At 34.8% G+C, this 21,419-nt stretch overlaps 1 protein-coding gene across 6 annotated transcripts in view; it reads left to right on the forward strand.

Moving 5' to 3' along the window:
* DACH1 (dachshund family transcription factor 1) overlaps positions 1-21,419 on the forward strand; it is a 358,213-nt gene that overhangs the window by 302,584 nt on the left and 34,210 nt on the right. For all 6 annotated transcript variants that reach the window (XM_052705592.1, XM_052705594.1, XM_052705593.1 and 3 more), the window contains 4 exons: positions 3,539-3,690; positions 15,496-15,643; positions 19,419-19,562; positions 20,030-20,098. In XM_052705592.1, coding sequence (XP_052561552.1) covers positions 3,539-3,690; positions 15,496-15,643; positions 19,419-19,562; positions 20,030-20,098 — 513 coding nt within the window. The remainder of the gene's footprint in view (positions 1-3,538; positions 3,691-15,495; positions 15,644-19,418; positions 19,563-20,029; positions 20,099-21,419) is intronic.

Below are 21,419 nucleotides of genomic sequence, written 5' to 3' on the forward strand. Positions count from 1 at the left end.
ATGGAACACTGTGTTGAGAAAAGAGAACTTAGGCAGGAATGGAAGATTTTTAAATGCTTCAGTGGCAAGAGGTCATATTATTATTGCTACTAAGATATGTGGTTTTGTTTTAATTGGCCATGTTTACAATGTGCTTTTTCTTAAAAATGCATTTTTTCAAGATTCCCTCAATCATTGCTTATCTCACATCCACAAATATTCATGCTTCCTGTGTATAATATGTACATTTGCTCTGTTTCAAACATACTCACACTCAAAGTTTATTTCACATGGGACATCAGGAAAACAAAGCCACATTAGTCTGACATTTTTTTCTGAGTTTAAATTTCATTAAACTAAGTTCACTGTAAGTTCAACTCTCTAGTCTTCCCCTTCAGTGTAAATTTGTTTCTGTTATTTATTATAATAGAAGAGTTTGGATTTTGAGTTCATTCTATTATCCATAACTTTAATCTTTTGAAGTTATTTTGCCTATTGAAAAACGGTGCCATACATTGTTGAGAAAACCATTACAAACATGTTTTGAGCATGCCTAAAATACAGCAAAAAACATGTATTTATAATTAAAGTAAAGCTTTTCAAAGACTTCATTCCTTTGCCCAAAATCTCAGGTAAGACCTATGTTAGGAGTTTTCTTTATCTCAACGATTACACTGAAAGAACAGTTTTTAAGCAAAGTAAGGTCTATGTATTTTTTTAGGTAGGTGAGTTTTATCTGATATGTTTTAAAACATTTTTTCAGCTCAAGGCCTAAAATTTTAGTAAGATTTTAAGTTATTTCAAGAAGGATGAGAGATTTTTGGCCTATCTCTATGACAAACCTAGAGGCATACTTTCACATTTGTATAATTTAGTTCCATGATGCATACTAGTGATTAAACTCTTCCTTTCTATGCCATGCAAGTCAATACTTTCACTGGGACCACTGGTATATGGAGGACTTCAGTCAAAAACTCAAATGAATACCAAACAGGAGGTTTGTAGCTTTTTTAACATTGTGTATGAAACATTTGTGAAAGCCGTATTTACATCAATCAAAAATAATATCGTGCAGCCTTTATCAGTCTATAATCATTTTTGCTTAAGTTTGAATTGTTTGTTATGGTTAATGAACACATAACAATACTGACAGCAGTTTGGAAAAAAAAAAAAGAGAATTATTCTTCACACTAGAACGTGATTTCAGAAGATGATGAACTAGCAGGAATACTTGAGAGCAGTAATGTAGTTTACAATATCCAGGATTACCTATTTGTTTATTTTTCCTAATGTGGTGAATATATCTATAATATTTTTAAAGTTGAAAAGAAAATAAAAAACTATTATTTAGGGTCAAGTTATTGTATGTTACAACAAAATGATGACAGACAGCAGAATAGCGTGAGGAATAGATGATGCACACAGAGTACATTTTTCATAGTCTACTTTTAATCTTGTAAGATATAGGTTCAGTCATCTACAGCCAGTTTTTCTGAACAGTCTGTCCAGATCAGACTGGAAAATCTGATGAAATATACTTAACAAAATCTTTATACGGGCTGAAGCTTTCCTTGGTAAACATTACTTTGTTTCACAAAGCTTAGCTTGGTAAACTTTTTACTTAAGACTTTATGAGAAAGTAAAAATTGTGCCACAGATTGTAAAACACAGAGAATATTAAATGGGCTTTTACTCCTTTTGTCGGCTACTCTCAGCCTAAGCCCCTGTGAACTGAGAAGAACAGTTTTCATGGTATGGTTGATCATTCCAAATGTAGATCTTTCTATCTGAACAAGTCATCTGAGGCTCCTCTTACAGTTAACAGGAACTTCTAGAGGAAGATTTTTCTCCTTCTGTATCCTTCTGATGGCTATAATAGTTTATATGGATTAGCACCTTAAAACGCTGTATTTCTCTTCACTAGCTATAGAAAGAGCCAGGTGGGACAAGCCAAGGAGCCTATTTTGGCATTTCTGTGCCAAAATAGATTGTGGATGCAGCTTTTACGCTAGCACCATTAAGTTCTGGCCAGCACAGTGGAGCCCACGAGGAGATGGAGAAATGAATAAGCAACTAAAAGTGCTTAACAGAGATTTCTTTTGTCTGGAATGTTGATAGAAATGAAATTCTGGGATGAACAGGGATTCTGAGTTATACTGTGCTTTCCCTTGGCTGCTGAAGCACTCTAACCCATTCTTGGAAAAGACTTCAATTTTTCTATCTCTAGACTATTGCCACTTTACAATATACAGCACCTCACTTCTTTTTATTTCTTTTTAGGAAAATAGCATCAGGACTTTTATATCATACATTTCCCAATGTGTATGCTAGAATAAAAAGTGAACTACAACTATTCATTAAAACTGTAATAAAATACATTGCAGAAAAAAAAAAAAATAAATTAATACACCTCAAAAAATATGTATCATGTTGATCAAAGCTAAATGAAACAAACTCTCATGTAGTCAAACAGCTGTGCAGAGTTCTGTATGCATTCTGATGCCACAGAATTGTATTGAGATACATCAGTGTTTCAGTTAATGACTGAGCCATTACTAAGACAAATATGAATAGATACATATATCTAAATACATGTATAAATAGTTTTCCTTTTTGAAGAATTCAGATTAACATCTAGTGCAATGAGCTTGACCTAAATTTCTGTATCATATCAACGGTAGTCTAAAAATATTTCAAAAATTAAAAAAAAAGAAAGAAAGAAAAAAAAAAAGATGTATAATGAAGTTTTTTTTTCTTCTTCTTCTTTTTTTTTTTTTTTCTTCACTTACTTTATAATCCACTCACAGATTATCTATGAAACACTAATCTTAGAAGTCTGCAGACTCAGGGAGTCTTTTCCCGTTGTGATGTCACAACTGATCAGATCTGATTGTTATGATGATTCCACTAAGGAGTTGAGCACTAATTGTTAGAACATGTCTGTGTTTAAAAAAAATTAGGCCAATGATTGTAACCATGCTGTTAATATCATTTATTGCTCAGAGCATGTTTCAGCTGTGCGAATCAGGTATACTTTTTTGATTAAAAATGCCTAGACAGTCTGTAGATTTTCTGTTTGCAGAATCTTCTGACCTGTAAATGAAAGCATTGTGTGGGAAGGGTTAATTGTATAGCAAACCTTATGTTCAAATTTTTCTCTTATATGAAATATATGTCATACTAGCAAATATTCTATTGTCAGTTCAAATAGAACACAAACTAAAATGAGATAATTGGTAAGGTGCCCATAAAGTCAGCTTGAATATTTTATCACGAGTATATGTGAGATAATATTTGTTTTAAAAAGATTCTATGGCACTGTAAACTCAGTCTCATTAGAGACTGCATTTAAAAGGCTTATAAAGTTACTCATTAATGTTATCTTGTTGTATCTCCACAGCTTTTTCATTAAAGAAAATTCAGCAGAAAGCATTTTCTCCTGATAGCAGGAACCAATTTGCAATAAATGTTCTGGAAACCACTAGGGAAGCCATTACTGAAGTCTAATAAAAACAGACAAGCGTAACTTGTTCTATATTTTTGTTTCAATCACATACAGATGAGACCCCGCTCTCCACACCAACTGCAAGAGACAGCCTTGACAAACTTTCTCTAACTGGGCATGGGCAACCACTACCTCCAGGTTTTCCATCTCCTTTTCTATTCCCTGATGGATTGTCCTCCATAGAGACCCTTCTGACTAACATCCAGGTAGGCCTTTCTGTAGATCAGCTTAAAGGAGTGGAGAGGAGCCAGTTGTTCAGATTTGTCTAAATTAATACAACCATTTTAGCTTAATCAGTTCATAAGATTATTTGGATAAACTAATTTGCTGAAACTTTCTAGTAATTTGGGATTTAAAGAAACCGCAACAAATGAATGAATTTAGAAGCTGTCAGTTACAGTACATAAAAAAATAGATTGTGTATTAGACCACAGCAGAGAATTTGATGAAAATGGCATTGGGGTGTTTAATAACATTGGTCTTAAATGCTCTTTTTATTACAGGCTAATGAAATGTATCTTCTATTTAGGTATATCTCATTTACTAAACAGAGAAACATTTCTTTAATAAATAGTTATTTCAAATTGCTGCAGTGCCAAGGTGGAAATGATATTTAAAGCTATTTGAAATGTGTCTCTCATAAAAGCATTCACAAAAGCATTCACAAAAAAGCACTTTTTTTATAAGTAAGCTCATTTCACTTAAAGTAATGTCTTCAAAGAATAGACTTCAAAGGGTATTACCAAATTTTCTGCAGATTTCCTATTCAGTAGTCAGAATGTCTATTGTGTGCATAGTACAGCCTGATTCAAATATTGTCCAAGGTATACATTTGCCTAGATGCTAGTGTTTAATATTAGAATGAAGATTTTTTTTCCCCACAAATTCAGTGATCATATGTTCTCCAGATGCAATTTTTGCAGCGGTATGTTGCATGAAGAAGCAAAATGTTAGTGCAAGAAATAATGCAGCCATACTGTATTCATTACATACAACCTTTGTTTGTGCAGCTTCTAACTCCCAATATACTTTTTTTCCTGCAAATGTATCGAGTCAATTCAGTTATATTCAGAAAGCACTATGCAACACAGGGCCAAAGCCTCTTTGCTTTGTTTTCCTAAGCAAATTCTTTCAACTTTATGGCCCTTTGTATTTGTTTTATAAAAAGTATACAGGATCCCTTTATTAGTGATGTTTTGAGTTCTAACAATGAAAAAAGATAAAAAACAGTTGTTATTTAGAAATAAAGTATTATATCGGCCTGATACAAAAGAACATAATTGTAAATGGCTTTTGTTTTGTTTTGTTTTATTTGTGTGGTTTTTGTTTTAGTTGTTGTTTGGATCTTATACAAATTATAAAATGTGGTAATTCTGCAACATTTAGCATTCTTCTAGCAGACCAGTTGAAATCTATAAAGAATATTTTTTTCAAAGGTACAAAAAAGTTAATAAAATATCTAATGTTTTTGCTTTGCATGCATGTACAGTAAAGTTCCTAGTAATTTTTTTGACAAATGTGTGCAGTCAATGTCTCTAGACAGCAACCTAATGAGCAAAGCATCCAGCATCAACAGGTTAGCTAATTTCGTGATTGAATATGAGAGTGCTGCACGACTTCAGGATAAATGACTGGGATTAATTTGCTAAGAATGCATTCAATGTTGTTTTACAGAAAACACGAACATGAAATTCGGTCATTGCTTTCATTGCTTTTTTTTAAATTATTTTTTAAAACTAATCTTATGTGCTGAAGAGAGAAAATGAGAGCCAAGATCATTAAGAAACCAGAGACTTCTTTTTGCTTTTTCTCATTGTGTTTTTCAACTTACTGTTCCTTACTTTGATTTTCCACATCATGACAAATCACCCATCGGGGTAAACAGGTTGCATGTAAAACTCTTTGGATTTTTTCAATATGTCTCTGTGTCTCACTGTATCTCTGGGAGTCCTTTCACATACCATCAAGGCATGTTTGTTTGGTTTTTTTTTTTTGTTTGTTTGTTTTCCCCATACATTTAAATCTCTATCAGGACTATATAAAAAAATACTTCACTATATGCACCTATACGTATATATATTTAGCTAGCTTGATTTTCCTACCTTGATAGAAAATGATAAGTATTCTCTTTAAAACAGTAGAGGCTATTATAATAGCCTGTGCACAGTGGCAGTTTCTCTTAGCAATGACACTTAAACAGTGTTTTCCATATTCTGTGGTTACTGTAATGAAAGGACTACCACAGATACATAAGTGAACTATGGCCCAACAGTTCCATAACTGAAGTACAGATACAAGTTCAAACTTCTTAACAGGATTTGTGAAACGGGGAAATTTTGTACTGTGGTCACTGCTCACAATATGGTTTATGACTTTATTAGGAAATAGATAAGTACCACCTGAAATCCATGATGCTTCAATACATGGGACAGAACTCTTGTCATTCGGTCAATTTTCCTTTATTCTCCTTTAGTCCAGGCACATCTTGCATCCTTTTCAGTACAGAGGTATAAATTACAAAGAAGAGTGGAGCATCAAACTTCCTCACCATTCTCTTTTTTCAGCTACACTAAGAATAGGTTACTAGAAACCAAGCAGATTTAACTTTCTAGAAAAGATCATTTTGCCTACAGTTTGTTCCCTGCCTCCAATGTTAAGGTTCTTTTAAATAAGAAAACAGCAAAAATCTAGCCAAGGTCTAGATGAATGATTTTGCTGTTCTCTTTTTCCAAGCATCACATATGACCAAAATGCAGACATATCACAGGACAAATGTAAGTTTGCCTGTGAAATGCAAATGAAATGTACCTTCATTAGGTCATAGAATTGGGGTACATACGTGACCTGCCACATGCTATGGTGGAGAATGTCTATATTTTACAAATATGAAGGTCATATTACTACATAAGCAAGCAACCTCAGGCTACACAAACATGTGAGGATGGCATGGTGTTATGATCTACTGTACTGACTCAGTTGTGTGCATAATATAGAAACTGGGTGCCTTCAGAAGAAATTATGTAGAGTCTGTCCTGCTTTAAAATAGAACGAAGTCAAGGTATGGGCAATAGAAACTCTAATATTGAACATTGTCAGAGTGAGGAGGAGACATGGGGACAGTGCTTTTGAGTTAAGTAGAAAATTAGTGAACACTTGATATTTGAAAATTGTGTGCAAGAAGTTGTGCAGATGTTGATGAATTTCGGTAACGCCTGTTAATTTAACTTGCGTAACTCTGGTTACTTCCTTTAAAACTGTCTACTAAACACTAATCAAGTCTTCCATGGGTATCAAATCTAAACGAATAAATCTTAATCCATTGCTGTCCAACCTTTTGGCTTGCCTGGGCCTCACTGTGAAGAGGAATTGTCTTGGGCCATGTACATGTAGGTCACTCAAAAATGAATGCTTCCTACTTATTTTCATGGAAACTACAATAGATACAATGAGCACAGTACCTCTGTTTGATAGAACAAATTCCCATCTACAAAACACTGCTTTTCAACATACTTACACCATTAGCTATGCATTTCTACCAGTGATGCATGCATGCCATGCTCATCAAAACCTGGATCAGTAGAGGTGACCCACTGTCACTTGTTGCCACTCCTGCAACACACCACCTAACACTTGTCTATGCTCACATCCATTGTTTGGTCTCCACAAACATTCAGCGAGATTTTATCATCATGTGAATAGGTGCCATTTTTCCTATAAGGAAGAGTTCAATGATACCACTTTACTTCCATATCAAATGCCATTTTATGTCTGCCCCTCTACTGCTATCTGTCACACAGCAACAACATGTAACAGAATATTGTTGGGAAGGCTCAACCTTTACTGCCAATACGGACATCTGCCTCTGATGTTGTAGGCTGACATAATAACACACAAAAAATTACTTTTGGAGCAGCCTTCATGAAGCATATAATGTAGTTAATGTATGTAAATAACAAAACATTTTGATTGTTAATATTTTTATTAAAACAGTAATTAAAAAGAGCAAAAACTGATAAAACTAGTGGGATATCTGACCAGTTTTTGTGAAACTAATGCATCAGTCTGATTCGATGGCGGTGGTTCCAATTCTTAGTACTCAAGGTTCTCAAGGTGTCCATTAGAGATTTTTTATGAAATTTTACTCTCCTGTGCTTTGTTCTAGACAATAATTGTTCACAAATATACAAATTGTACAAAAGGAATGACAGGAATAAGGCATGACTGTGAAGTGAGGGATATTTTTCTCTTATAAAAGTCTAATAAAGAGACATGGTCGGATTTTTTTGTTGAATATCTCATTGCAAATCTACACGTACCAATTCAAGAATGTATTGTCAAATGAAAATGGAGTTGCGAAAGTACCAAAAGATCAGTGGTTTTTCTTGCAATCTTGAAACCTATTCTCAATTCCTTTACCATAACAGAAAGCAAGGTTACTTTTTTTTTGCTTTTCGCAAAACCGTGTTTAGCCATTATATCAAAATACATACAAGTTTTTGCCATACCTTGAGCTGGCACTGCACCATGCCCTCCTCCCTGTGCCCTGGTTTCACCTCAAACAGTGCTAATAGCTCACTGATGGATTGTTGTTGCCAAGAGATGGATGCATGCCCAGGCTGGGCAGGGCTGCTCAGTGGGACAGACCCACCACCATGATGACATGGGTCAGGGGGTGGCCAGAAGATGGGATGGGCAGGGCTTAGGTTTAAATAAATAAATAAATAAATAATAAAACCAACAACAGCAAAAACCAGATAAAACCAGTAACAACAAAAAGGACGTACAGAATGTGTGGTGCACAGTACATTTGCAACCACCTGCCCAGCTGATTCCCAAGCAGTGGCAGCCCCCGCAGCCAACTCCCCCAGTTTTGTTGTTCAGCATGGCATCACATCACAGAATGTGGATTATCCTTTTGGCCAGTTTAGGTCAGCTGACCTAGTCTTATTCCCTCCCAGCTCCTTGTGCCCCTTCCTGCTTCTATTTAGGGAGGCAGTACCTGAAGGTGAAAAGTCCTTGACTCTGTGTGTAAGCATTGCTCTGCAACAACTAAAATGTCAATGTGTTATCAACATCTCTAAATCCAAAACACAGTGTCATACTTGCCACGCTCAAGAAAATTAACTCTATCCCAGCTGAAACCAGGACTTGAAAAATATTTATTGAAAAAATAAAAAACCTAAAAATAAAAAAGAAACAGTAACAAAAAAACAAAAAACAAAAACTCAACAATGAACAGTGTTTAATTATTTGTACATTTAAAGAAAGATAATCAAAATATTCAGAGTCTGGAACAAGCAAGGTTAAGTCTTTCTGGGAACTGCTGGGATAGATATAAATAATTAACTAACAAAATATAATTAAATACACAAATAAAACAAATGAGATGGGGCCATATTTTCTTATTCAGCTGTATATCTACACATTTAAAAGGAAGAGAAAATAAATTTCCCCAGACAACTTTAAACAAGTGTCTGTTCCTTTCCACTGTGTATTTGTTAATTTCTTCTAGATTAAATTTTGAAAGTCTATGTGCAGCATCAGAGAAGATAAAGGGTAAAGGAAGGTGGATCACAGCAAAATGATATGTGGATACTAGTAAGAAAGCTGAAGATGTTTCCCTGTCTTTCACATAAATTCACCTTTTGGAGTCATGACCCAGTTATGCCAAAGTATGTTACAGCCACAGCCTTTCATGATATTGCAGTGTTCCTGGATAACAGTAATGTTATTTTAGGCTATTAGAGTCTAAATACTTACTGACCATGGGCTGATTTTCTATTAATAACTAGGGGATAAATTAATTGCACCAATAGTTATATTTTTCCATTGATACAGTCTTACTGCTAAGTATTTTTCAGAGAAACATGTATAATATATAGGTATCCCAGTGATGTTAATAAAAGAAATGTATGATTGCACACAGAATTCCCTTCTGAAAACGAAGAGAACAACTGGCTTTATTGCTGTGAGTCTCCTGTGCTGTTGCCATCTATGATTGAGTAAACAGGAGAAAATAGTGCAAACATTGGGTAAAGTAAAAATGACAGTTTTGCTTTGTGTTTTCCTATTTGATTTCTGCTAAAATTAAAGAGAAGATTATTTTTCACAAAAAATATTAATGAACAATATCCTGCTTTTACCAATGATGGAGGTTTTCAATCTGAGATATTACAAAAATGTCTTTATCTTAGAGTCATCTGTAGTTACAGTCATGCTGTGTTACATTACTTTGCATATTTTACTAAGCTGGCAGTCAGATTCAAATTGCAAATATTCAGAATTTAACCTGTAAAGGTTAGTATAAATTGTTTATATGCAGTTGTTTTTTATTTCCTCAATAATGAGAGCATAAAAATTATATGGGCAATTACTGGAAGTAAAGCAATGTCTTCTAGACAGACTTGTAAGTCTTCTAGATGAACTAGGAAGGCCATTTTAAAGTCACAAATAACTATGTAGCTAAGTGTGTTATCCGTAACACACAGTACTAGCTAGAATGAGAAGGAGCTTCTAAATACCTTTTTTCCTCTATAGGCAATACATGATTTTATTTATTTATTTACTTACTTACTTATTTACTTATTTATTTATATATAATAGTGATGGGTAATACTGGCTTTAAGATAGAGATACATTTAATTTGTAAAAGATAATAATCTATCCTCACAAGACCGCGTTTACAAGCATGTTAGAGATAACTATTAGTCAGTGAATGGGAAGAGACATTGACCATACATCAAATTAATTTTTTAATTTAGAATATTTCTAGAGGACTTGTCAGTGGAAAATGTCAAGCAAATCAACAAAGAAAACAAACAAACAAACAAACAAAATAATATATATATATATGTATATATATCAGAATGATCTCTTAAGTTTCCTGGGGAAAATGTCGATGTTTAATATTACACTGAAATTATATACATATATAATATGTTATATAATATATTTTATATATTTATATTATATTATATTATATTATATTATATTATATTATATTATATTATATTATATTATATTATATTATATTATATTATATTATATTATATTATATTATATTATATATAGATTACATATATGTTATATATATTTCATATATATAACATATATGTAATCTAAACAGCGACACAGACAGGAGGATTGGCATGCCATGTTAAAAGCTCTGCTCCTGATAGAGCCATACTGTATTAAAAACAAATCTGGAACCTGAGGATGTTCACTACAATTATCATTATCCAGCCTCCATAACATCTGACCTTCCCTAAAGGGAAATATTTTTCTTTTGTTAATGTCCTGTGTTGCACTGCATTTCCCATTGTCATTGGCAGCATATTGATTTAATATCAGGTTAGAGGATTAGCCATAGCAAATACAAGTTGGACATACTGTATTTTGTATAATCTTTTACAGATGATCCACTGGGAGAATTAATAGAATTTTGTGCAACTCTGAAATTGCTATTCCTGTTCCAGAGGGCACTGATAATTTTTAGATGCTGTACTTTTTAGTTGATTTTCTCAGCCCTTCTTCATCGAATACTGAAGAGATACTGAATGTTTCCAGTATTTTTGCATTAGAGATGTCATTGGCAGCAACAGCACTTTTGCATATGCATCAGTTTGGCTCTAGTGAAGATTTTTTTCTACATTGGACGCCTACTGATGTGCACTGATTTAACTTCTAAAAATGAAACTTAATTTTGTGTAGCTTATAAGTAGTCCCTAGTGTGTCTTGGCTCCAAAAAGCTAATATTTTTCAGACATAATCAGCAGCAATAGGTAATGTATTACCATTAGCTACGTTAGCAGAGGGTTTAAAAAAATGAGAGGTTGAAGGAGGAAGTGTGGTGCAGAAATTCAATAGAAAATGTAATATGCTTTTAGCAGCTTCATACTATGCAGCGATTTTAATATAAAATTACACGTCTGTGTTACACTAGAATTATTCTCCATGTTCATTCATGGATATTTAAAAACACAAAAATATTTGTTAGCCAAGGACAATAATAGTTTAACAGTAATTTATTTTAAACTGCTACTGATAATACAACCAATCAACACATTAAGTGGTGCCAACATTGGCATCTTGCTAAATGATCTCTAGACTTTGCACTAAGAGTGCATCTTTCCAAGATAAGTCAACGAGCAATCAGAGCAGAAAATTAGAATTTGGTATCTTAGCATTAAAATACAGCTAAACTAAAGTTTTAATTGGGGTGATCTAAAAGGGCACTTGACGTAATGATCTCTTTCATTTGTTACTAATTGTTTATTCCTGATGAAGAAGAAACATGTACATGAATATAGTTGAACTGAGTAAAGATGGCAGTTGTTTTAGAAGCTTGCCTTTATTTTTAAATAAGATGGATGGCAAGAATTTGGGAAAGGTATTTGAATCTTTGAAATTATTTGACAATATGCTTATAATCTACAAGTATTCTTTGCATAATTTCTCTTTATCTGCTTTTTTTTATTCATGATTTGGATGTATCATGTGTCCTAGTAAGATGAATTGGAGGAGATTAAAATACTCTAGACTTCCAACATAAACTAGAGGCAGGTATTGATACAATAATTCCTATCTGAATCACCCTCAGCAGTTTTGCTGATGACATCAAGCTGTGGGTTGGGGTCAGTGCACCAGAGGGATGGGATGCCATCCAGAGGGACCTAGACAGACTTGAGCAGTGGGCCCAGGTGAACCTCCTGGGGTTCAACAAATCCAGACACGAGGTCCTGCCCCTGTGTCGAGGCAAGCCCCATTACCGATACAAGCTGGGGATGAAAGGATTGATTGCAGCCCAGCTGAGAAAAAAAATGGGTGTACTGGTAAATGGGAACCTGGACATGAGCCTGCAATGTGCCCTCACAGCCTGGAACACCAACCATATCCTGGGCTTCATCCGAAGAAGTATGGCCAGCATATTGAGGGGCATGATCCTGCCCCTCTGTTCTGGTGAGGCCTCACCTGGAGTACTGCATCGAGATGTGGAGTTCTCAGTACAGGAGAGACATAGACATTGCAGTGTCCACCTGCAGCCCAGAAGGCCAACTGTGTTCTGGTCTGCATTAAAAAAGGGGTGACCAGCAGGGAAAGGGAGGTGATTGTCCCCCTCTACTCAGCTCTTATGAGGCCCCATCTGGAGTACTGCATCCAGGCCTGGGGCCCCCAGCACAAGAAGGACGTAGAGCTCATGGAGCGGGTCCAGAGGAGGGACACTAAGATGATCAGAGGGCTGGAGCATCTCTCCTATGAGGAAAGGTTGAGAGAACTGGGCTTGTTCAGCTTGGAGAAGAGAAGCTCCAGGGAGACCTCACTGTAGCCATCCAATACTTGAAGGGATTTTATAAGAAGGGGAGCTTAAGAAGGGGAATGGCTATTTACAAGAGTCGACAGTGATAGGACATGGGGGAATGGTCTTAAACTGAGTCATGAGAGATTTAGGTTAAATATTAGGAGGAAGTTTTTCACACAGAGGGTGGTGACGCACAAGAACAGGTTGCCCAAGGAGGTTGTGGATGCCCCATCCCTGGAGGCATTCCAGGACAGGCTGGATGTGGCTCTGGGCAGCCTGATCTGGTGGTTGGCAACCATAAACGCAGCAGAGGGGTTGAAACTGGGTGGTCATTGTGGTCCTTTTCATCCCAGGCCATTCTATAATGATTCTATGATGATAGACTTGTTGGATTGTGTCCAGGGAAGGGCCACAGAAATGAACCAAGGAACGGAACGCCTCTCCTATGAGGATAGGCTAAGAGAGCTGGGGCTGTTCAGCCTGGAGAAGAGAAGGCTCCAAGGTGACATAATAGCAGCTTGTCAGTCTCTATAGGGGAGCAACAGAAAAGAAGGGGACAGACTTTTTAGCAGGGTCTGTGGTAATAGAACAAGTAGCAATGATTTCAAGTTCAAAGAGAGTAGATTTAAGTTGGATATAAGGAAGAAGTCTTTTACAGTGAGGATGTTGAGGCACTGGAATGTGTTGCCCAGATATGTGATTGATGCCCCATCCCTGGAGACATTCAAGGCAAGACTGGATAATGCTCTGGGCAAGCTGATCTAGCTGTGATGTCCCTGTTCATTGCAGGGGAATTGGAATAGATGGCCTTTAGAGGTCTCTTCCAACTCTAAGGATTCTATGATTCATAAAGGGGGATTTCAAGTGAAGGATAATATTAAAAAAATCTATTTTACTTTGCATTTGTCTTTGAAGCTTTGTATTTAGCTTTACATGATTTTCTTTAGAAGTCATCTAAGTTTAACGGTCAACACAAAATATCTTTGTGTTTTAGTTATTTTTTTCTTTTAACGAAAACTGCTAAAACAGTAATCATATTTATAAGCACATTTTTTTGAGTTACTGTTGTTTGATATTTTCAAATGTGATCTTATTCTTCTGTAGTGTGCATCATTAAAGTGACCATGTGTTCCTTGCTGTTGGAGAGTTTGATTTATTTCAGTTGCTGTGGACTTTAATACATTCAAGTATAATAAAACTGCAAGAATTAAATTCTTAGTGTAACAACACTTGTGGCAACAATTTAGTTAAGAGTGAGGATGAGGAATAATGAAAATAATGAACTCTGAAGAACAGACTTAAAAGAAGAAGTGGAAGGACACAAATTTCAATGGTAGGCACTGACATTAGGAAGGCCAGCAAGAGAAAGGTACATACTAACACTCAAGAAAGTGCTTTTTTCCATTTTCAAGTATCGTAGTGCTGGCCTGTTCTTTTGGGAGATATTTTTAAAAAAATTGTGAAAAAAACTTGAAACTCAGAATTTAATTAAGGAAATGTGCTTAAATGGTGAGGAAACTTATGAGTTGGCGAACATAATTTTGTGTCTGTAGTATGCAGCTCTGAAACTGGGTCTTGATTCTGAACTTTTGCTCTTTTAACTTTCCTAAAATAACTACCAGCAACTTCTTCAGTCTGTCTTGTTGGCATTGTTTTGCTTCATATCAGCACATCCCTCTTGGGTCAAAATAATAATCTATGGTTCTATCTATGGATCTGTGGTTGTCAGGAGACTTGTCTAGGATATGGAAGAGTTAGGTTCATATCCATGCAGGTTTATATATGCCTAGCTATGCTTAATTATCTGCTATATTATGATAGCTTCAAGTGAAAGAGATAAAAGTGTAGAGCCAAGACCCTGATGGCCAGAATTCTGGAATGTGGAATTATTTTCTCTTTCTATCTTTCTTTCTTTCAACCCTATTTCCCCTCCTCTTTTTGTAGTTTATATCAGTGTCCTAATTATCTAGCTATTAGATATGCCAAGATCTGTCTGTTTCATTGCAAAAAGGAGGAACTGTAGATTAAAATTCTCAAGAAAATAAAGAAAACGAGTTATTATTTCCTGATGCAATAACCACAAAAATATAGATTTTTTTTCCAACATACCAACTCAAGAAATTAAGAGATCATTGTGTTTTGCCGTCTGTTGTGAGATAACAATTGCACAAAATCAGTAATGTACTTTTTAAGGCAGAAAGATCTTTCTGCTTTGTGAGTGTCCTCTGCTTAACATCTCAACAACTTAATCTTCCTCAGAAACAATATGGAATGTAGTAATAGTGAACAACAATAAGGAGTTGTACTGGAGACTAAATTTGCCGTTCTTCAGTTGATAAATAATGAGACTGACAATTCGCTGTCAATAGGACAGCTCTTTTTGTTTTAACTGGCAAGTGGCTTGTATAGGCTTGTTATCTTTTATCTTCCATGAAGAATAAACCTATCCCTATAACTTTTTCATACTAGTTTTACACGTATTTGAAGATCAGCTTGCATCTTCTGTGAAAACTTGACTCTTAGATTTAGAGTCTAACAAAAGAGTTAGATTTTGCTCTTGGTAACCAGGAAACTTCGAACCAGTAAAAGGATTATTTCATTTGTAAAATCTCATGAGACTGATCAGAGATAAATAATAGAAATTATTTATTATGTCATCTGTTGTAATATTCCTCAAACATTGCTTTTTTTTGTTTGTTTTGTTTTCTAACAGGGTCTGCTAAAGGTTGCTATAGACAATGCCAGAGCTCAAGAGAAACAAGTCCAACTGGAAAAGACAGAGCTGAAGATGGAGCTCTTCAGGGAACGAGAACTGAGGGAAACACTTGAGAAACAGTTGGCTGTGGAGCAGAAAAATAGAGGTATCTTAATAAAGCAAACATAAATATCTTGTAATTTTTTTTCCTTAATAAACCTAATTTTTTTTCAAGCATTTGTGTTTCATCAAAACCTTTCTCCAGTATTCATGTTATGTACAAGCTGACTCCAATACAGGAAGTTTTGCAGTCTACCTGATCCTAATTTTGCATAGGATCTGCATGAAATTTAGTACAACCACCTTCCTTTTTTTTTCTGTATTTGTCTTGAATATGACTTATTGCAACATATCAGTAATACACAGTGCAAATGTAAACACAGAAGGTGCAGTTATGGACTTCGGCAGGTTGCGACCATTATGAAAAAGGATAGCTACTTAAAGTAAACACAACTTTATCAAATTTTAGTCTCTTTGAGGTGTTATGAATTCATCTCTGTTCTTATGTGGTAAGAGTCATATACTGCATATTTAGGCAATCTGTATGTAATAAAATATGAAGTTAATAGTAATATGTAAGCATTGCATAATGCAGTAGGTCAAACATGTTTATAGAAGGAGCAGCTAAGGTTCTCCTTCAGAAAGATCCCAGTGTAAAGCATATAAATTTCTTAATGATTTAATGTGTGTGTTTATTTATTTATTTATTTATTTATTTATATAAAATTAAGATATAGGACACCATTCTAAAACATTGATGGTGAAGTTAGGGCAGTTTACTGTTAACTATTTGCATGCTATACATGTTTGCATCTTGCCTTATAGCTCTCCTTTTCACTATATGCATGTCTTGTTCTTTAAAAGTGTCTAATTACATTGCAAGGTCCAGACAACCTATGGGTTTAACTTGCTGCTTAACACAAATGGCAGGCATGGCAGATATGTATTTTTGCAGGGTTAAAGTTATAATACTCTTCTTGTCCAGGTTAGCTTTCTGTAAATCATCTAAAACAGGAACCCCAAGAACTCTTGAATTTACAACCAGTATCATTATTCCTTTGACTAACATTCCACCTGTAAGTAAGCAGTGTAATCCTATTTCATGCCTTGACCCTTTAAAAGGCAGGACGTTGTTAATTTTCCTTTTCAAACTTCTTTCAAACAATTATCAAAACTATGTAGTGAATTATAACTTTGTCCACAAATGACCTATTTTGCTCAGTACAATTGGAATAGTTACACTTTTAAAGAAGTTTTCTAAAATGGTTCATTTCTTCTCATCCTCGTCTAGCTCTGTCTCATAATCCTTCAATCATGCATCCCTTTTTTAGAGTTAGGCAATAATACGCACAACAGAAAAGGTATAGGTGGGGACTCATCTGACTTTGAGTTTTGCCGTGTAGAAATTAAGCACGTTGTTCAAGCATAATATATTATGCTTGCAACATATATGTTATGCTTATGCAACATAAATTCCATTCCTTTCAATAAAGCAGTTCCTACATCCTGAGACAAGTTGGTGAGGTCAATTACACTATGAATACCTCTTTCTCTTCCTGTTAGCACTGAAAGTAATATCACTGACTAAGCTGGACTAGACACATATACTTTCAACGAGTAAAATTAGGCAATATGCGTTTCAAGAAAGAGCATGTGATAGTCCTTTACTTTGCTTAGGATAGTGAAATAATTGACAGTGTTATTTTCTGCACTATGCATTATCTGCTTCTTTTATATCTTTGTATGACGATACTGCACTGGTAAAAGAGTCAAACCAAAGAGGAATGGATCTGAGCACTTAATAGTGTAATGCAGTAAAGTAAATGTAATGAGGATGGCTTTTTCCACTAGTGGATGCTTCTGTACAAAATAAAATAAAAATAACATATTATTCCTTACGATGAAGAAAGCCAAGTAGGAGAGAAAAAATAAGATGTTGTAATTATTTTGAGAATTTGTTCTACAATTAAAGACGGAAAAATACATAGGAGGCTTTGCCTTACATTAGTTTTAGTTGACATCAGTTTTCCAATGGCAAATGTCATGTCTGAAAGGAAATCTCACATCTTAATAGAGGCATGAGCGAGAAGTGTACCACATCCCTACTGAGAAACATTCTATAAAAAAAAAAAAGACTGAAATACCCTTAAAAAGCTGCAGCACAGAAATATATGCACACTGTCATACACAGGTCAAAGCCTATTAGGTAAATGGAATCTTCAGCATTAGGCAACCAGTATCAGTGTCTACCTTGCTAGTCATGTTAACACAAGTCAAACATCTTTCCGCTGCTAGTGTATGTTCTACAGTATGCTTATTTAGTGTATTGTTTCCTTCCTTCTTTGTAAATATCCCAATTAGTGATTCCTAAGGCTGTAGGATGTGTCTCATCAACCAGTGAAAGTAGGATAATCTCTGTTCTGTGAGCAGCTACACAGTAAGGGCTTGCTAATTCTGGCTCTGACTGCTGTAGTCACATCTACAATGTGTCAGCCATGATGACATTTTAATTCAGAAAGCAACATATGTTTCCTTCTCATTTATTGAGATCGCTTTAAAAGTACTTATAATGAAAACATTAAAATGGTGCAATGATTCAAAATGTATTTAGTTTAGCCTTTGTATAGATACTAGCTGTTCTTTCGTAGAATAAGACGATATGCCTGAAAAGTAGTTCTACTATACAAAATGAGGAAGTGCCAGAATTCCAAAATCTTACACATTAATGATGTAGCTGTTCTCACTACAGGGTTTGTGCTAATATACATTTTGTGTCTAAACAGTTCTGTATGGCAACACAGAAAAAAAATCTAAGGCTACTCAAAAAGCACTTTCTCTTAGCATATACATTAAATAGAAATAATCATGATGGATCCCTTTAAAAATTTCATGATTTGTATTCTGTGAAAGTTGCAGCTATGACTATTGAAAATGGGGAGTGTGAACTGGTGGACATGTATTTTTAACCTCTCCAGAATTTCTTCCTAAACCAGATACAAATGGTTACTTTGGAGAAGTAATAATCAAGCCTAGTATCACCTAGTATCTGGTTTTGGTAATGGTACTTCTATAGTTAGTGTAAAAATGACAGATTCTCTAGGAAAGGGTTAACCAGAAAGATCTCACATGCACGTCTATGAAAACCCTGAATGAAAAAAGAGTTGGAGTTTGGTTGGGTAAATAAGGATGTGCTCTACAACTTTGTATCATTTCTTTAGAGGATCACTTCCACTTTTATGGAGTAGGAAAAAAAGAAAAAAAAAAGTTCACATTACTCTGTTCCACTGAGGACATAATCTGTGATATGTTCCTTCAGTCAGGGAACATAGAAGTTTTATTTTAGTTGTAATTGGGAAGCAACCGTCCGGTAACATAAAAAAGAAAATCATGATGGATTTTCTTTAAAACCTATCTTGCATGAATCATTTATATCCTGTTCCTGCAACCATTTTCTTTGTGGAATGTGAACAAGAAGCAGGGAGAACATTTATTAAGTAAGGTTTTCTGCACTGAATTTTTGTTACTTTCCTAATATTTTCCCTTACATTTGAGAAAGCAAAGTAATAATTAGTTGGCTTGGGGATCTGGCACTGTCCAGTTGTTTCTAATATAAAGGGTTTGGATTGAGCTTCAAGATTTTCCATCTTACATTTTCACAAATCCTCATCTGTTTATTAAAAGATACAGCATGGTATAGAGCAGTAGCTCTTTACATATCTATGTGTAAATCCAGCAAATTTCAGGTTGTTTAAATAGATAGTGTGTAATTGCACAATTTATATGAACTGTTACAGTTGTATTCTTTCTTGGAACTCTTAATACGTAATTGTGTGGCCAAGTTCCAGATCTGAATTTGAGTACACTGATTTTCTTCCTTCTAGCAATAATTCAGAAAAGGTTAAAGAAGGAAAAGAAGGCAAAGAGGAAATTGCAGGAAGCACTTGAATTTGAGACTAAACGACGGGAGCAAGCGGAACAGACACTGAAACAAGCAGCTTCAACAGATAGTCTCAGGGTCCTAAATGGTAAGAAGCGAGCTTTTCCTTCTGTGTCATTAATTTTCAATTTAAGTGTCTAAAGAATCTTGTTAGTATGAAATCTATAACATGGTGGGAGGGGGAAAAAAAGGAAAATCTCTCTCCTTTGTTCAAGTGATGTCCCTCTCTTTTTTCTTTTGTTACTTTATATAGCATGTGCAAATAAATTTACTGGAGAGAATATCACAACTGGGACTATTTTATATTATTAGCTTGAGAAGTCATTTTTTTTCCTTCTTCTTTTTCTTCCTACCTTTATGCTTGAAAAATCTATTGCTCATTAATCTCACTCGTCTAACAAAAAATTGTCCAGGCCTCTAGTCATTGTTCAACGTTTAAAAAAAAAACTGACAAAGGTTGATTGTATTGTAATTCAGCTTTAGAGTAACAGGTTGTAAAAAGGGCTATAAGAATCAAATGAAATATGTGTCAGTCTTACCTTTCTATGCTTCTAGACTCTCTGACCCCAGAGATAGAAGCTGACCGCAGTGGGGGCAGAACAGATGCTGAAAGGACAATACAAGGTAAGAATTTGCAAAAGGCTATAAATCTAGATCTTGGTATATGAGTTTTTCCTCAGCTTTAGACTGCTATTCAAGCATGTAGCTTACCATCTGGGCCACATCAAAACAAGTTCAAACAAGGTCAAGTTCATCTTGCTTGTTTATAGGAGAGCATACATTCGGTGGTGGTAGATTTTCTTTAAATTAATAGGTCATTTCTGTTTATCTTGTACAATTAAAGAAGAAGAATTTGAAGCAATATAGGCTTGAATCTCAAACATGCTAAATGCAGTTTTTGTGAATATATATAGTTACATTTAGGATAACTATTTTAAAGGCTGATTTAAAACCATGTTAGCCTTTCAACTGTACAAATAGTTAATGGGTAACATTCAAGGCAAGATGAGAATTTCATAGCTAATATTCAGTGGCAGTTAATGAAAGGTGTGTTTCAATAAGCATTAATGGTGAATAAACTGTTTATTCACTTCCTGGATTTTTCATTTACCACATCCCACTATTTACTGTTTAATAAAGCAAATCTGCTGAGTAAATTTGTACATGAAATACTAAAGAGAGCCTTATTACTTTCCCTGTGAATCTGAATGTATATATACTGCAAGCACCAAGATATTAGTAAGTAACAAATTTTTAAGATAGCATTTGTGTTATAATATCCTCTCTAGTCAACAATCTAATTCTACCTACATGAATACTAAACAGCAGAAACAGCATTTGTTTTCAGTTGTAAATGAACATGCTTTTTTTTACAAAGGGAAGCCTAAAATGGTTAGCACCAGTAATCACATTCAATTGCCTTTACTTTGCATTTTGAAGTCAATCATCTGAACAGTATCATTTGACATAATCTGTATGTTATTTAATCACTTTTACTGACTCCTGAAGAGCTGTTACTAGTGTGCCACAAGGAGACCGTAACAACAGAAAAAGATGTCAGTCTTTGAAGGTAATAAGCATATACAAAAAATAAAAAGAGGCAGTAAGTTCTTCTGTGGGACAAACAAAAACATTTAGATTTAAATTGCATGTTCTGCCCCTACAAAGATAATAGCTCAGAAGTTGAAATATGCCAGTTTGAATGTTGTACCTACTGGAAAGTAGGTACAGATTGTGACATTGTTTGAGAATCCTGTTTCTCCTCGCACAGACTGTGCCTAACTCAAAGAACCATTTGATATGTCATTCTAGTAAGAATCCAATCAACATGCTCATTTGCTATAAACCATACATTTGTTATTTTCTTTGGTGCACAGACAAACTTTTCTTTGGAGAAATTTCTTTGGAGGCTATTCTATTACACTGAAGTAACTGAGTTCCTTGC

Source organism: Tympanuchus pallidicinctus, unplaced genomic scaffold (genome assembly GCF_026119805.1).
Source record: "Tympanuchus pallidicinctus isolate F22 unplaced genomic scaffold, pur_lepc_1.0 scaffold6, whole genome shotgun sequence".
NCBI lineage: Eukaryota > Metazoa > Chordata > Aves > Galliformes > Phasianidae > Tympanuchus > Tympanuchus pallidicinctus.